Source organism: Saccopteryx bilineata, chromosome 2 (genome assembly GCF_036850765.1).
Source record: "Saccopteryx bilineata isolate mSacBil1 chromosome 2, mSacBil1_pri_phased_curated, whole genome shotgun sequence".
Taxonomy (NCBI): domain Eukaryota; kingdom Metazoa; phylum Chordata; class Mammalia; order Chiroptera; family Emballonuridae; genus Saccopteryx; species Saccopteryx bilineata.
In genome coordinates, this window is record NC_089491.1 from 261,364,320 (window position 1) to 261,382,310 (window position 17,991).

The 17,991-nt window shown below is 50.1% G+C and overlaps 1 protein-coding gene across 17 annotated transcripts in view; it reads right to left on the reverse strand.

Moving 5' to 3' along the window:
* Positions 1-17,991, reverse strand: part of KIAA1671 (KIAA1671 ortholog) — a 178,258-nt gene that overhangs the window by 124,559 nt on the left and 35,708 nt on the right. For 5 of the 17 annotated variants that reach the window (XR_010729290.1, XR_010729289.1, XM_066260283.1 and 2 more), the window contains one exon: positions 1,265-2,875. The exons of 1 other annotated variant lie outside the window; for it this stretch is intronic. Coding sequence is in view for 14 of the 16 variants with exons in the window: in XM_066260283.1 (XP_066116380.1) it covers positions 1,265-2,823 (1,559 nt within the window). In the remaining 2 variants the exon portion in view is untranslated. Of the gene's footprint in view, positions 1-1,264; positions 2,879-3,573; positions 3,745-4,628; positions 4,785-17,991 lie in introns of those variants that run through there. 11 more of the 17 variants (XM_066260287.1, XM_066260292.1, XM_066260284.1 and 8 more) reach the window with 7 other exon arrangements.

Consider the following 17,991-nt stretch of genomic DNA (forward strand, 5'->3'; position numbering starts at 1 on the left):
GTCACGGGTCACGGGTCTCCGGGCCAGTGGGCTGTCATAAAACGTGTGGGGGCACGTGCCTGCCTCTGTCTCTCCGGGTGGCTTTGGCCAAGTCACTGTCCCTCTCCGGGCCTGTTTCCCCACTTGTGAAGGGGAGGAGAGAGAAAGGATAGTTCTGAGCTAGAATTTTTCCATCTCTGAAAAGTTCCTTGGAGTGGATGCCTGAGGATTAAGTTCAGGGCTGGGGGCCGAGGAGAGAGCAATCAAACCTCTTAAACTTGACCCACACTTGGAGCCTCAGTTTACCCATCTGTCTGAGGGGAATAATCAAAGGCACTGCAGGGAGAGGAGGCATGTGAGGGCCCTTGACATGGGAGCCCTTTTCACTATTATCTGAACTCTGGGGTTCTCAGGACTCCACATGAGAGCCACCTGGGAAGCTTTTAAAAAACTAACTGAATCAGAACCTCAGGAGGTAGGACCCAGACATGAGTATTTTTTTCCAGGTGATTTTAAATGCTGAGAGCCACTGGTCTAATTCTGGCCCAGCTGGCTGCCCTAGTTCCCAGGCTGGGAGGGCAGTCTGCCCAGTGGTCCTGCCCCTGGAAGCTCCATCCCCGGCAAAGTATGTCAGTGGCATGCATGTCATTACTGAGCCTGTGGACACGCCCAGTGGTATCTCTGTTGTAACCAAGAAGCCACATGTGGAAAAACAAAGGAACAAGAGATGTCAGCTTAGAAAAATCAGTATTAACTAACAGGATTAATAACATCATTAAGAGCTACAGTGCTTTGGAGGGCTTTGCATGGGCAGAGCATTACATCTCTGAGTCTGTAATCCTTTAAGAAAGGCATCATGAGATGAAGAAATCGAGGCCCAAGAAGGGAGACATTTGTCCAGGTTACCATGACCCATCTAGTATGACTTTGCAGGTCACTCATGGAGGTTTCTGCCACATGGTAAGTGTCCACAGACTTTAGGAAAGGAAAGCTTAGCTGTAGAGACAGGCTCCCAACTTCCTCATGGTACCTCACTTTTCCTATCCCAATCTGTGAAATGGGCACAGTATCTCCCATGTGCGAAGATGAGAAGGGACAAGAAAACTGAGCTCCTGGCCCCACTGCTGGCACACATCTCATCTGAGAAATGGAGGCTAACGCCACTCCCTCTGAGGCTGCGGGTAAAGCCAGAGAGGAAGTGTCCAGCACGGAGCCTGGCACCCTGTGGCCCCTCAACCCCGGGCGGGCGGGGACAGAGTGAACCCTGCGGGACGTTCCCACTTACAGTTTGGTCAAATCCGCCGACAGTGGCCGTGCCTGGAAGGCTCTCCTCCTGACCTCTGGCTTGACCTCGGAGCCCTCAGTGGGCCAGCCTTTGATCCGCTCCTGGACGCTCACCCCTCCTTTTTCGAGCTCTGGAGCAGCTGATGGGGACTCCGGGGTGGCCGGTGGGGACTCAGACCCCACTGCCAAGGCCACGGCGTTCTCTTCCCCAAACAGGCTGAGGCGCTTCTGGACTCCGCCTCTGGGGGCCCACTGCCCCCTCGTCCGTATCTCCCCATCAGACGCTCTGCTCTTGCCTTCGGCAGCACCTGGGCCTTTTCCCGGCCTGGGCGAAGGGGGCTCGGGGGCTGTCTCTGGCTCCCCGTCCAGCTTGGTCTTCCCTTCCCCAAGCCTCTGGTCATCGCTGGAGGTGACCCTGGCCGGGCCCGCCGCAGTTCTGAGGCTGCCCGGCTCTACCCGCTTAGAAAGCACCTTCTCCTTCCGTTCTCGGATCTTCTTGGCCACCTCCAGGAAGTCTGAGTCCGGGTCACGGAGGGGACCCTCCGCATTGACCAGACACTCCTCGTCCACCCTGGGCTCCGGGCTGGGCCTCTCGGGTCCCCAGCGCTGGGCCGCGGGGCCTGCTGCAGCCTCGTTGGCCGCCTTCTTCAGCAAGGCCTCCCTGCTCTCGAACCGGGCCGTGAGGTCCATGGACAGAGGCCTGGGCCTTCTCCACGTCTTCTCAGGAGGGGCGGGGGGCACTTTCACCCCCGCAGCCCCTCCGCCTGGGCCCGGCTTCTGAGGCTGAATGGATTCCATGAAAATGGCTGATACGGGCCTTCTCAAGCGAGCAGGCCGGGGCTCCACAGCGGGGCCGCCCGTGTCGTCCACGCTGCTGGCTTTCGAGAGAGGCTCATTTGGGCCTGTCTCCTCCTGGGTGGCAGATGGCACTGTGTCCTGTGACAGGGAGGCCGGACGGGGAAGGGTCCCCCCAGGTTTCCGGGCGAGCAGGGCGGGCTTGGCGGCCACCTCGGGCCGCGAGCCGGCAGGGAGCTCCTGAGACACACTAGCCCTGGCCTCCTGAGCCCCTCCGCCGTCCCCTTTCCCCAGGGCAGGGCCGGCTTTCGTGGTTTCAAAGAGGATCACGGCGGCGGGGCTGGGCCGCGCACACCCGGCCTTGGTGAACAGGGACGAGCTTCTCCGCAGGCCCTCCCCGCCCCCCGCCTCCTGCCCCACCAGGCTGGGCATCCTGTCGGCCGGACCCTGTGCCACCACGTCCTGGGGTGACCCAGAGGCAGGAGGAGGCCCGCTTGGGCCAGGCTGCACGGATGCCACGGGGGATTTCGTGTCCGGGGCTTTCTCCCTGAAGAAGGGCTTGGGGGCGAGTCTGGGCAGCGGGAACAAGCGTGAGGGGCTCCGGAGGGGACTTTTTCCTTCCCGGAGCCGCGCTGGGGGCGCCCCAGAGGGGCTGCCGGCCTGGCGGAAGTAGGTCCGCTTCAGGGTCTCCTCCTTGGCGATCTCACCGAGGCCTGGCACTCCTGTCAGGGAAGCTATGGAGCCGACCTCGACCCGCGTCGCCATGGTTATGGTTGTAGATCCATGGGGATTCAAAACATCCAAAATGGAATAGCTGCTGCTTTAAAAAAAAAAAAAAAAGTAAACTTAAAAGTCAGCCAGTGTCTTGGTCGGAGCAAACCAGAGCACGGAGTTCTGGACAAAAGCTCCCCACTGGCTAAGCCGGGCAAGCCAGGGTCAGTGTCTCCACCTCTCTGGACTCTGGGCAAGGGGAGGGGACTCAATGGCCGTTTCTGAAGTTCTCTCAAGATCAAAGGGTGGGGAAAAGGCGCCAACGTTCTCTAGGACTTTCCAACTCGGCTGATCTCAAGGCCAGCTCTGAGGGTAAAAAGTGGTTATCTCTGCTGTGCAGATAAGGAAAGCGGCTCAGAGAGGCCAGGTGACTGGCCTAAAGTCACTCAGAAAGCAAGAAGCAGTCAGAACTCGAACCCGGTCAGACTGCACGCTCCCAGCGTGAGCCCCTGTGACAGCATCGAGTTCCCTCGCTCCTGTCCTGTCCCCCTATTTCATTTCAGAGCCCGCCCACCAGGCATCAGGCATCCTAGCAGATCCTCGTTACGACCCTGTGCTGAGTTCCAAGCACAGAGAGGGTAAGTGACCAACACCAACTCACAGTTACCCAAAGCAAGAGTCCCTGAGGTAAATGGGCCACGAAACCCATGCCTCAGCCCCCAACCCCACCAGACTGGCCCTTACCTCCCCCTCCCCCACCCTTCCAGATGCCTTAGAAAAAAGCCATTTCAGTTTTTCACTCACCTACAGTTGTTATTAGCCTTTGGGTTCTTTTCTGTTGAACACCTGTTTTATGCCGGCTGCCTTCATCGTCTCAGTAAGACTAACGGCTAATGGTGAGGGGATACCATGAATGAAGCCTCAAGGTAAGCCAAGTGCTTCCTGTGTTTTATGAATCATCTCATCCTCACAACCCTATGAGGTGGGTACAATTGATTACCAGACCTCATTTGCAGCTCAGACACAGCCCCTTGTTTGTCCGGCTATGAACGACCAGCTATCCCAGGGCAGGAGACTTCCTCTCTCATTAATCCTCCAACAACCCCAAGAGGCAAGTATATATATTATCGGTATCTCCATTACAGAGATAAAGGGAAAGGGACCAGAGAGGTGGTCTGATTTGCCTACATCACACAGCTGAAGCTTGACCTCAAATCCTCAACACATTTCAGCACTGCCTCTTTTTTAAAACTGAGTTTTATTCCTTTCTGGTCTTAAAAAGTGCCAGACAGGTGGCTGTTCTTGATTCCTGCCCGCTCTTACCCCACCTTCACACCAGTGTTCCTTTTCCCCAGACACAGCCCCAGGGTACCCCCATCTACACGGACAAACAGTTGGAGGCATTTTAGTTCAACGCAAGCCTCCCGCTTCCCCTCCCGGGGCCCTGCACTGCCGCCTCCGGCTCTGACTCACTCAGCAGCCTGCAGGAAAAAGCAGCAGACAGATTTTGATATTTTTTCTTCCTTACACGCTCAGTGGTGCTAACAGATTTCCTTCTCCCCAGCCGGAGAACACTGTCTAGACACGCTAGAAGCAAGAGAGAGAGGCAGATATGGAGAACCGGGGACTCTGAGAAAGGGAGAATTCTACCTACAGTGACACCAGGTCCTGCCCCAGATCAGGATGGCTCTTCACCTTTAGGGCCAGCCCCCCATGACCTCTGGAAACCCTGCTCCAGGATGCAAACATAGCCTGGACATGAGACACAGGGGAATAATATGACTCAAAGGACAGAATAAAAATTCCCTGACAGAAGCCACAGGCATCCTCCACCCCTTGGGTGCTCCAGCCCCACTTACCAGAGCTGGCAGGCTCTGGCTGGGGACGTGTGACTGCAACAGAAAGCCGGCGGTGTCACATCTCATCTCATCGGGAACGGGGCTGTCCCCACACTCCCATGGCAGGAGCCAGCGGGGGAGAGAAGGCTTGTCCCTGCAGGCTGGCTTCCAGCAGGTCTAGGGAGACACAGGGCAGCAGCCTCAGTTCCAGGGTTCCGGCGGTATGTGCACAGACGGTGAGGAAGCTTTGGCGCTCCAGCCGCGTCCGCTGGCGTCTCCTCCAACCTGTCAGACTCATGCTCCTTTCGGCTTTTCAATATTGCAGCCTCATGGATACATGTGCATAAAGAGTGTGGAGTCCACAGTAGGTGTTCAACCAAAATCCCCTACCCAGTTTCCCTGATATGTGTTTATTCAGCGCCTACTATGTGCACAGAGGCCAATAAGAAATATCCCTGCATTTGGAGAACCCAAAGTCTGTGTGAGAAACACACACATACGAATGCTTATAAAGGGGTAGGTACATGGGAGCAGGGGACCAAGAGGATGAACTGCTAGAATCAGGAGCGGTGGTCCCGGAAGACTCCCTTGGCTTAGAGGAGGTGACTCACGAACATTCAAGGTGCTGGCTGATCTGGAAGCTGTTTCTTCTGGTTCTTCTGTTCAGTAGTGTTTGTATATTGAATCTTTTGGAGGTTCTCAAATGCCTCCTCAGGGCCTTTGCACATGCTGTGCCTGCTCCTGAGAGACCCCATTTGCTCAGACACAGGCCTACCCCTGAGATCACAGCTCAGGCATCCCTGTCCCTATCCAATCTAGTGCAGTCTCCCTCTTACATGTCCACAGAGCCCCACACATACTCGACAGGCCTCATCATGACTACACAGTCATGCTGAATAGAGCATGATACTCCACATCAGTCTTTCCCGTTCCATGGCAAGTCCCCAGAGGGCACCCTGAGTCCCTAGTAGTCAGCACAGTGGTCTGCCATATAATGGCACCAACTACATAATTACAGTACTGAGTCAATAGATAAATTAACGAAGAAATACTCTTCTGGCCCTGCTCCCTACTCTTCTAAGATCTTTGTACAGATGTCACGTTTCATGACACTAAACACTCTAGGACAGTGTTATTCAACCACCGGTCCACAGACCAGTCTGCCAGAAATTTCGTGCTGGTCCACGAAAGAGTTAACCTCCCTGATGCTATATGAAGATGACAAACTCAGCGATCTCAGTCGAATTTGCTTATGCTCGGGTGATTTCTGCCTTTGCTATCCCTGAAATAATTCTCCTATTTTCATGGGTCCCAAGTAGCCAAAGGTTGAAAACCACTGCTCTAGGACGTATAATGAGTTTCTCTGGGGCTGGCAGTCTATGGGGGTCACAGGTCAACCGCTACGGATGACAGAACTCGAGCTGTGCAGAGTCTGGCTGGACACTTGGCCTCACCAGGAGAGCCCACCAGTTTCCCTGGACCACAGGGAGGAGAACCGCTGTCTAGGACCGGCCACTGCCCGACACCTGCTGTGACCATATTAACCCCACACTGTCACACCAGTCTATCTCCCCAAATGCAGAATGAATGCTTCTCTGTATGGCTTTTCCTGGGAGGGGGAGTCACCCAGAGTGACCACTGCTGACCTAGGTACAAATGTCACCCCACTTGGAGACCACTGAGCCATCTCCAGTAGCCATACTGCAGAGAAGGAAAAAAGGGAAGGACAAGAGAAAGACCCTCTTGGTCTGCACCCCTCTTAACCAGAGCAGCATCTCTGTTATCTGTAATCTGCTTAACATTTCTGGGCTTCCTCTCAAGTTTCCATTTAAAATTCCTGGCAAATGCCTCATATATAAAAATATGGTTGCATGGACAAATCCATGAATTAATTAATGCATCAATTAACAAAGGGAGAAAAAAAGTTTTTAAACCACCATAGTGAATGGTTAAATAACAAATTTTGAAGTCTTTCCCAAACCCAGAAAACCCCAGGGTTCTCAGGTTTTCATGTAACCCGTTATAAAATACAAAGAAACTTACTGAAATATATGCTTTAAAATCTTACTTTAAATGCATCCCATATGTTCTGCTTTATTTAAGAGATGGTGGTCTCTTCCGAAACATTTCGGAAGCCCCTTCACACAGTGGCTAAGGTGCTCTGCCTGCCTGGACTAGCCTCGCTTGTTTTTGGAATTATTCGTGCTATGGCCAAAGCCGGGGAAACAAGAGCTCCCCAAAGAAATGTGGGGTGCCTAGTGTGAACCAGTTCTGTTTTATTTTTTTATTTTATTTATTTATTTATTTATTTTTGTATTTTTCTGAAGCTAGACACGGGGAGAGACAGTCAGACAGACTCCCGCATGCGCCCGACCGGGATCCACCCGGCACGCCCTCCAAGGGGCGACGCTCTGCCGAGACCAGAGCCACTCTAGCGCCTGGGGCAGAGGCCAAGGAGCCATCCCCAGCGCCCGGGCCATCTTTGCTCCAATGGAGCCTCGGCTGCAGGAGGGGAAGAGAGAGACAGAGAGGAAGGAGAGGGGGAGGGGTGGAGAAGCAGATGGGCGCTTCTCCTGTGTGCCCTGGCCGGGAATCGAACCCGGGACTTCTGTACGCCAGGCCGACACTCTACCACTGAGCCAACCGGCCAGGGCCTGAACCAGTTCTGTTTTAATCACCATGGAGGTCGCCCTGGGGGACAGGTGGGGAACAAAGCTGACCCAGGGTGTCAGGAGGAGGCATTAGACCAGGAGACAGAGGCTGTCAGCCACACCCTCAAGCACCTCAAGCAGAGAGGGTTGGTAATGGGCATGTCTCTGCTCTCGCTAAACCTGCCAAGTCCACAGGATTGATTCTCCTGAATTGATTTGCAAAATTTAAAATTCCATTTCCTGCAATTTGATGCAGAGAAAACCATTTCTTTCCTGGGAATTGAGTCACCAAGACCAATAGCTGCTGAAATTAGACAGGCATCATTCAAAGAGCATTCATTCGTCCATCCTGCTGACCTTCCTTCCTCAAACCAGGCTCTGGGCTTGGTGCTGGGGCTGAGGGGGCAGCCACAGAGCTCACAGTCTCCTGGGAAATCCGAGTAAACCACACAGGGAGAAGGCCAGAGGAGCACTTCCTTTCAAAACCAAACAGTTTGGCAGCTTTTTGCTCAGATTCAGAGTCATTGATTCATTCTAACAGCTGTTGCCAACTCTTCATAATTTACACCCTTAAATCCGATCTGGGAGCTCACCAGTCATTCACTCAGCCATCATCTCTGTCTGGGTGCCCTTTCCCGGGAATGCCACCATCTGGTGAGGGGTGAGAGCCAGTCCTGACACCTTCCAGCGTCTTCCGGAATGTGACATGGGCTTCCCAAGTCTGCAAACCTAAGTGATGCACTGTGCAAAGGGCCACGTGCATGCCCGTGTCCTCCCAGGAGAGCTGGATGGCAGGAAATTTGTGGTTCATCCACCCACGGGCCCCAGATGGAAAGGGCTCAATGTCTTGTCACTGAAATACAGGCAATCTCTCTTCTGAACCCCCATGGCTGCATCCGTAGCTCATTCATTTATTCATTCATTCTAATACGCAATTATTTAAATTAACAAGCAGCAACTATGTACCAGAGTCTGGGCCAGGTGCTGGGGACAAGACATCCAGAAAGCCCTGATCCTAGGGGGCTGACACTCAAGAAGAGAGCAACAGACAACGGACATAAATAAGCAAGATATACCGAATGTTAGATAAATGACAATAAAGGAAAGAGTAGCCAGGGAAAACTTCAACAGGAAGAGACATTTAAAGCTGGTCTCCTCACCGGCATTCCTGTCTCTGCTGGGGCCTCCTCCCATCTATTCTCCGGGCAGCAGCCAGGGTGATTGACATGCAAGCACCATCGTGTTACTCCCCTGCGCAGAGCCCATGCAGTCTCCCCACTGACCTCGGGATAAAGATCAAACTCTTCGCCTGAGGACCAGCAGGATCTGGCTCCTCTTCATCTCACCAGCTTCAGTCTAATAAGCGATACCTCCCCATCTGTCTGTCTCTCTCTCACAAGCATTCACATACTTACTTCAGCATAATGAACCCCAGACAAGTCAAAAGACGCACTGTGCTTTTCTTCACCTTCAAGCCTTTACACCGCCATTTCCTCCTACCTGGCCAATCACCCCTCAATTTAAAGCTCCAAGCTGCCACCTCCTCCAGGAAGCCCTCCCTGATGACCCAGCATGAGGTTAGGTGCCTCCTGGTGCTCTGGTATCTAACTCCCAGCAGTGATCACACACATGGTAAGTGCATCTGTTTTCTCCATTAGACAGGAAGCTCCTGGCTAGGAGAGACGTGGGTCCAGTCCACAGCAATATTCCTAAGGTCTGACCACCATACTATACATAGTGTGCAAAAAAACCACTTCAAGGGAGAGCATCCCTGAGAGAAGAAAATAAAAATATTCAATGCAGGCGTGGGTGTGGGGAAATTGAGATGCTCATCTGCTCCCAGGGCCAATGTAAGTTATAAAAGCAATTTGGCATATATTTGCTTTCAGCTAACATTTTTTTTGAAACTCCATCAAGAGTCAGGCACCATACCAGCGACTCTGTGCACTTTTTGCCTGCTCCATTGCATGCTCTCAACAACCTTGCACTTTTCAAATGATTACTGTTCTACAAACAAGGAAAACGCAGTTCAGAAAATGAACAAGTTCCCACATTAGTGAAATGCACAGCTAGGGTCCAACGCTTCCGACTACAAATCAGTTCCGTCCCTCCATGTCCCCCACCCCAACAAACATACATTTGTTTTTAACTCAGTAATTCCACTTCTAAAAACACATCCCATGGAAGGAATCCAAAGGAAGAGAAAGCCATCCACACAGGTGCCCACTGCAGTGGGATCTATCCAGGCGCATCAATAACGCAGCCTGGATTTAGGGTGATAACCCTTACCTGCAAAACCTGGGATTCCTGAAATGTCACAGAAGTTGCAATGTAGCAGGCAGACAGACCTCCAGTCCCCAGTCTGCCCAGAACGCCACAGGTGACACAAAATCCCGTCACACCGTGCATCCTGAGTTTGTGATCAGAAAAGACAGTTGCCATGGGTATAAAAGCAAAAACCTAGAAATAATTCTCACCTACACAAAAGGTGACAGTATCTCAATGATGTGTATAGTGGTCTTATTCTGCAGCTATTTTAAAAAAATATTTCTTTTTTAATTGATTTGAGAGAAAGAGAAAGGATGGTTGAGAGAGAAAGAAAAATCTCCATTTGTTGTTCTACCCGTTCACGCAATCATTGGTTGATTTATCCAGTGACCCCGGGCTCTAGCCTGCAACCTTGGGTTTCAAAGGACTTCGGCACTCAACGCTCTATCCACTGCACCACCACCAGCCCGGCCACTGGTTGATTCTTGTACGTGTTCTCACTGGGGATTGAACCCACAACCTTGGCATATCCAGACAATGCTCTAACCAATGCTCCCCCTGTTGGGGGAGGTCAACAGACAGGATATCTTTTGTACTCAAGGCTATGACAACAGCAGAGGTTGTTTATGGTTGAGGTCAGGAAGAGAAAAGGGACAGATGGGGGGAAAAAGTGTCAGGGAACTGAGATGGAATTGTTGGTACACTTTTAAATTCCTTTTTACTTTATTTCCATGAGTGCTGTTCTTGCAGATAGATTTCTTTTTTCAGTCTCCCCATCCGAGCTTCTCCAGCTCTCTCCTGCCCATTTTCAGAACTTTCAAAAGCCAAGAATAAAAATAACTATTATTTATTAAGCATGGTATCAAGTGCTTTACAAGAATGACCTCATTTTGCCCCCTTGACAATCCAAAGCGGGTCCTCTCATGACCCCGCCTTCCAGGTGAGGCCATCGAACTGGAGGAAGGAAGTGACCTGCCCGTGACCGGGGCCGGCTGGAGTCGTGTATGCTGATGTACCCCCCACACACACTCACCCCGCACCCTGTCAGATTTCTTCCAAACTTCACACGGGCTTAACTGCAACAACTGCTTTTTATGATGTTCAAATGTAAGATACTTCACACACTTGCTCCAGGCCTCAGTTTCCCTACTGGTAAAACAAGAGGTTGAACAAGGGATCACTGAATTCATTCCCTATGAGTTTAAAGATTCTGCAATTCTGAGCTGGCTTCAACCCCAGACTCACCAGGTCCGTATTACCCTCTTCTCTCTGCAGTGAGTTCATCCGCTCCCAGGGAGCACTGAGCTCATCCCCACGAAGCCCAGCTTTCTGGATTCCGAGATATGTGCTCGAAAACCTTCTGGTCCCCCTCCCCACCCCCCAGATTCCTTCTGAACAACAGGTGCTCAATACAGGATTATGGAGGAACTACCTAAAATTCTTACTCCCCTGTCGACAAAAGTAGTGAGAGCTGTTTCCAACTGAGTATGCCCGATTTCTGCAAGACTCCTCAGAGCCTTTCACGTACTAATTTGTGTTTTAGACACCGCAAAGCATCCTCCAAACTGCTTCACTCCTATCCCCCTTGTCCAGGTGCAACTGCCCATCTGGAGGAAGAATGTTACAGCTTATCTTTACGCCTCTACTTAAACATCCGCCTTTTCAGTTTTCCTGGGCCTGCCCCTTCCTGCTATTTGTGCTATTTCTGAACTGGCTGCAGCACTCACTGAAACCATTCATCAAGCTGCATTTGTTTGTTTGTCTTTACCAAGATCAGGGACAGGCAGACTGTGGTCTACAGGCCACATCTGGCTCACTGCCTGTTTTTATAAATAAAGTTTTATTGGAACACAGCCCATTTCTTTACATACACAATCTATGGCTTCTTCCAAGGTATTAAGACAGAGCGGATTAGCTGCCTCAGAAGCTGTTTAGCCCAGAAAGCCTAAAACATTTACTATCTGGACTGTTAAGAGTTTGGGGACACCTGCTCTAGACTGTGGAAGGTTTAGTCCCCTGCGGTGCTAGACTCAGCCGAGGATGTGGCATTACCCTATTTATTTATTTATTTATTTATTTATTTATATTGATTTTAGAAAAAGGAAGGGAGAGAGAGAATAAAACAATGATTTGTTGTTCCACTTATTTAAGTATTCCTTGGTTAATTCTTGCAGGTGCCCTGACCCGGGATTGAACCCACAACCTTGGCATATTGGGACGATGCTCTAAACAACTGAGCTACATGCCCAGGGCCACATTCCCCTCTTTAAAACATCCAAAGCTCTTATACTATTCTGGCTCCACTAGATCTCTCCAGGCACTCCACACGATAACTACAGAAAATTTACAAAATGCAGATGAGCAAAAATGTTTCTCACAATCCAAACCCTGGCATTCTGAGGTACATCAATGGGTACCTCTCCAATATAAACAGGAACTTTTCTGTCAAAAAAAAATTAAATCAAACCATGCATGTTATTCAAGAACTTGCTTTTTTGTTAATTTCAAATTATATCACGAACATCTCTCACATCCATAGCGGCACAACCTAGCCCAGTGGTAGGCAAACTCACTAGTCAACAGAGCCAAGTATCAACAGTACAACAATTGAAATTTCTTTTGAGAGCCAAATTTTTTAAACTTAAACTATATAGGTAGGTACATTGTTGTTAACTTAATTAGAGTGGAGTACCCTTTGTGGAAGAGCCACACTCAAGGGGCCAAAGAGCCGCATGTGGCTCGCGAGCTGCAGTTTGCTAACCACTGACCTATACTGCCAGTACTAACGGTTCTGTAGTATTCTGCTACACAGAGAGCTCATTATTAGAAAACCCAACCCCTACTGCTGGTTCATTAGGTTGACTCCAATCACTGACCACTAAAACCTGCAATGAACACCCACATGCAATTACTTTGCCAGGAGAAATTTTGCCTAGAAGTGGGCTGACTGGTTCAAAGGGTATACATCTTTTTTTTTTTTTTTTTTTTAAGAGCTTTTGCTAGATGCAGCAGAGACCATCACACCTCAGGGAAATACATCCCTGCTGACTTCAAAGCTTCAGAGGTCAGAGTTCGCAACCTCTCCCCTGGACAGACCCAATAAAGATGTCTAATGAGCCATAAACCAGGGCCCCTGGCCGGCCCTGCCCTCACTGGTTGTAGTTTACAGCACAATCATCACAAACCTGACTGTTAGGTTTGCAAAGGCCATTAGAACAGCTCACAGAGGAGACTCAAGCCCAGAGGCCATGTCCGGCCTGGCCTTGGACACGAGGGGGCAGGAAGGAAGACTCGGCCCAAGAACTTATGTTCCCAGCAGAGGAAATTCAACTTCAAGGCTCCATTCAACACAACACACGGGACAATGCTGGACTCAGAAAAATGGGAGCACAACATGTTCCCTCTTTAGGGAGGCTGAGGAGTGCATACTGCATTTCAGGAAAAAAAATATCACTCCCTCCAAGTACAAGTAGATTTCTGAGGGAATTTGCTTATTTTGGCCCAAGAGCTGAAAAAAGCTCAGCCTCTGGGAAGGTCTCAACATGATGCTCTCTGACTCTAAAATAAATGGCTCCTACCCATCCTCTGCTTTTGGACAAGGTCAAGAACTTTGCCAAAACTAAGTAACCTGGTCTACACTGCAGACCCTGTCTACAGTCCCAGATTCTTGAACGGGTCCCATGACTTGAGTGTCTTTTTCATTTCTTCCTTCTCCATGGAGACCCCTTTACCCATAGCACAATTTCTATTTGCCCAAATCAAACCCCTCCTTTTAGAGCACTTTTAAGGGACACTTCTTCCAGGAAGCCTATCCTGATTTCCTAGCCATGGTGACTTCCAACCTCCCTTGGCAATTTACCTGATTATAATACCCTGTATCAGAGATAAGCCTGAAGTTCTCCCTCTTGCAAGATTTACAGCCCTTCTCCCTTGCCAACCCAGCCGCATAGATGCCTGCGTTCAGGGTTCCCCTTCCTAGAACCTATTTAATGCCTGGCGCATGGAAGGCAGAATAGGAGAGTACTGGGTTCACCGGAGGCGAGGCGGGAGGCAGCCCCTGTGAGACACAAGATGGTTTAGGTAACGCTTAGGAGGCTTTGATATTCAGGAACAGCATGAAGCTTCTGTGAATGACACTCTGTGAAAGCTGTTTCTTTTCTGACTCTCATGGGAGCCTTCTCTGCTTGGTCCCACTTGAACACCTCCACCTCCATTACCTGCTAATCTCCCAATTTAATAATGAGCAAACAATCCCAAGCTCAGGCCATCAGCTATAGCGGTAGATTTTAAAGCATAATTTTATTTTCATTGAGTGCAATTTTGCTGTTATTTCTTTTATTTAAGACAAGTGACACTTGGCTTGCTATTTACAATAGAGATTTTCGTAAAGGTTATTTAAAATTTTTATTTAACTTTTGAAAAAGTGAAAAGTTTAAAAATAAAATAATGGTGCAAGGGTTATGGAAATCAGCAGCAAAGTGGAGTGAAATGCTGCAGATGCAGTCTCTCGGGCAGCTTCCCTCCTGAAAGCTGACAAGCCTTCCTAGCCTCTGTTGCAGCTAGGACGGACCATGTGATCCAGTTCTGACAAAAGAGACAGAAAGAGAAACGGCTAGAAGACTTCTAAGGAGGCTTTTGCTAGCTGATAAAACAGGCCGATGCAGCTTGTAGTGCTCCCTCTTGTTCTTCCCACCTGGAACAAAGATGTGATGCCTGGAGCCAAGGTAACCATCTTGGGACCATGAGGTAACAAGGGCTACTTTAAGGGTAGTGGCATGGAAAAGATATTAATGACATAGCTGAGCCATTACACTAACTTTGAACCACTCTCCTCTGGATTTTTGATGTTATGTAAAAATAATAATAATGATGATGTACTATTTAAGCCATTGTTAGGTAGTTTTCTGTTACATGAAGGCAAAAGCATTCCCTATAAAACACAGGGAGTTTGGTACAAATTGGTTAAGTGGACAAATGTCTTCTAAGTAAACATAGTGAACATAGTGCCTTTGACAAGCCACTTCACCTCTGAAAGCTTGTTTTCTTCATGGATAAATTAAGTTCAATGTGACCTACCTCAAAGGACTCGAAGGGTTAAAGGAGATGGCGTGTATAAAACACCTATCAGTGGACTCGGCACATAGATGGTTTCCGCAAATGTGAGATAAATGAAAGAGTGAAGAAACAAAAAGAATATGAAGTCTAATGGAGGGAATTATGAGTTGGTCCAATGTTTTTTTGAGGGGTGGAGACAGGACCCAAATTCTTTAAGACTTAAAAGAAAAGCTCTCTGGCCCTGGCCGGTTGGCTCAGCGGTAGAGCGTCGGCCTAGCGTGCGGAGGACCTGGGTTCGATTCCCGGCCAGGGCACACAGGAGAAGCGCCCATTTGTTTCTCCACCCCTCCGCCGCACTTTCCCTCTCTGTCTCTCTCTTCCCCTCCCGCAGCCAAGGCTCCATTGGAGCAAAGATGGCCCGGGCACTGGGGATGGCTCTGTGGCCTCTGCCCCAGGCGCTAGAGTGGCTCTGGTCGCAACATGGCGACGCCCAGGATGGGCAGAGCATCGCCCCCTGGTGGGCAGAGCATCGCCCCTGGTGGGCGTGCCGGGTGGATCCCGGTCGGGCGCATGCGGGAGTCTGTCTGACTGTCTCTCCCTGTTTCCAGATTCAGAAAAATGAAAAAGAAAAAAAAAAAAAAAAAAAAAAGAAAAGCTCTCTGATCAAAGAACTCAGGATGCTGATTCAGGGATGTCCACCCTTCCCTACTCTCAAACTGTACCCATTTCACAGCTGGGGAGAGGGGAAGGGCGGCTGCCTAAGTGGATACTGTTTGCAAGGCTGCCCAAGCTGTAATACCAGCCTCTCACCTACACACGCCTTGATGAGAATCGGGGGGTGGGGGGGGGGTGGGGTAAGTGCCAAAGAGTGTAAACACCAAAGAACACCGCCCAACCAGGGTGCAAGAAAACCTGGAGGGTGATTGGGACTGAACCCCTGTCCCAGAGACGTAAACAGTCTCAGGTCCATCCCTGGCCGCTGCACAACACCCGCCCCAGCCATTGCTGCCATGGCAACGGACCTGCAGTGATAGTTGACATGTCCTCTCCTGGTTTTCCCAGGAGGATAACTGTGCCTCCCACGTCCTGCAGGCAACCTGTTCCTCCTGGATCAGCTCCTACCACCCTGTAAACCTGTTAGGGCCTGGCACTGCCAGCCTCGGAGTTCGACAGGCCCTGCTCCTCGCACACAGCCAGGGCCTTGGCTGAAGGTATATACCCAGCCTCACTACCAGAAAGAGACAGACCCCAGTGAGCGGTTCCAAGCTCATTCAATTACTTTGTCCTCCAATCTATTAAGTGCTGGGACCTGGAAACATCTAGTATTAATAATTACCATCACCAAATCACTAATTGGGCACAGATTTTGTGCCAAATGGCACATTAAATGGATTTTCCATTTAATCCTCTCTCTGAGGTGGGTTGTAAGATTAGACCTACTTGATGGATGCAATAAGGCCTGGGGAGGTTTAGCAATTTGCTCAAGGGATGGAACCAGGACTTGAACTTGGTCGGCCACACTCTCCATCCCACCCAATTAATCCAAGCAGGACCACTGCTGTTATTAGCTGCTACCCATGGGTGGGGCACTGTGCCGAGGGCTATACACTTAATTAAATAAAATCAATTTACTTTATTTCATTGAAGGGATCCATTCAATGAATGACCTTCTAGGGTTGATAATATTATCATCCCATTTTAGAGGTAGGTAAACTGAGGCTTCAAAAAGCAAAGATATTTGCCGAGGTCAAGTTAGCAGACCTGGGATTCCGCTCAAGCTGTCTCCGGAGTGTGGGGGCCTTGCCATTCTGTTGGTCACTCCCACCACTGGGCACAGGGCCAGCTGGGTTCAGGGCAGGTTTGCAGACAAGTTTTGAGGCAGAACCTGCTCTGGAGAAGCAGACAGAGCCACAGATGGTGACTACTGCAAAGAAGTAACACTGAGATCACCAGGAGGAAGAGCTTATGGCAGACGGAATAACGCTCCTCACAGATGCCCAGGTCCTAACCCCCAAAACCTGTGACTCTGTTACCTTATCGGCAAAAGGTCTTAACAGATGTGATTGAGTGAAAGCTCTTAACATGGGGAGATTATCCTGGGTTATCCTCGTGGGCCCAGTGTCACCACAGGGTCTTGAGAAGAGCAAGGCAAGAGAGTCAGAGAGAAAACAAGACGAAGGCTTCAGAGACCAGCGTGACGTGGGGCCACAGCCATGGGACGCAGCAGCCTCTAGAACTGGAAAGGCCTGGAAACGAGTTCTCCCCTAGAGCCTGCAGCAGGAACGCACCCCTGACAGCCCACATTAGACTTCTGAGCTCCAGAACTGTAAGGGAATAAACTTGTACTGTTGAACCACTAAATAGGAAACTCACACAGAGGTCAACCTGGCTGGGGAGAGAGAAAGGGGAGGGCTTCCTGGAGGCAGCAGCATAGAGCTGAATGGCTGCCTGAATAACTCCAAAGTTTAGGCCTCCATGAAGTTCTCTGGGTTTGTCGCCCCAGGACCACCAAGAGCCTTCACCACCCATTCTCCCATTCCTACTTGTTAGGCCTTCCACAGCCTCAAATTCTGAAAGGTACACACTGGCACTGTACTGTCCAGGTAGCTACAAAAACTTTAACGTCAACTTAAAATGAAATAAAATTTTAAATTCAGGCCCTCAGTCCCACGAGCTCCATTTTAAGGGGTCCATCCATAGCCTCATGAGGTGAGGTAATTACTAGACAGTGCAGAAAGTCCCACTGGACAGCACTGTGCAATCCTGACAGTCAGATGTGTAAACTGAAGCTCAGAGAGAGTCACACGGGCGGGGAGGGGTGGGTGGCACTCAGTGCCCGGATCTGCCAACCTCATTCTCAGCTTTACCAACACAGTAAGGCATCAGCCACTGGGCTGGTTACCCCCACCCCCAGCCCAACCTGATTTGACTGAAACCACAAATTATTCACCCATTGTAAGAAGTCATGACCTATGGCATCACTGAGAACAGTTTATTCTGACCTTTTTGTCTCTCTGCCTTAAACACAGGTGGGTAGAGGAGAAGCTCTGCTTAATGAGGGTTCTGCTTAACGGAGGCTCCAGGAAAAGCCGCTCATTCAGGGCACAGAGAGTCTGTGGTTCAGACTGAGCAGTGCCACGCGCCCGAGGGGTCAACCCTTGCCCTCTTGGCCCCCAAGTCCATCAGCATCATCAACTGGAATACAGGGCCTGAATACTACAATACATACGAGAGGGCACTATGGTTCAAGTTCATGCGGAATTCTCTCGGGATTCGCTGAGAGCTATGATGAGCTATAATGAGTACAATCAATCTTTTACACTTTTAGCTAAAGGCAGTTAAAAAGAGTTTCAGGGGGAAAATACAGTTAAAAATAAGTTTTGGCCCTGGCCGGTTGGCTCAGCGGTAGA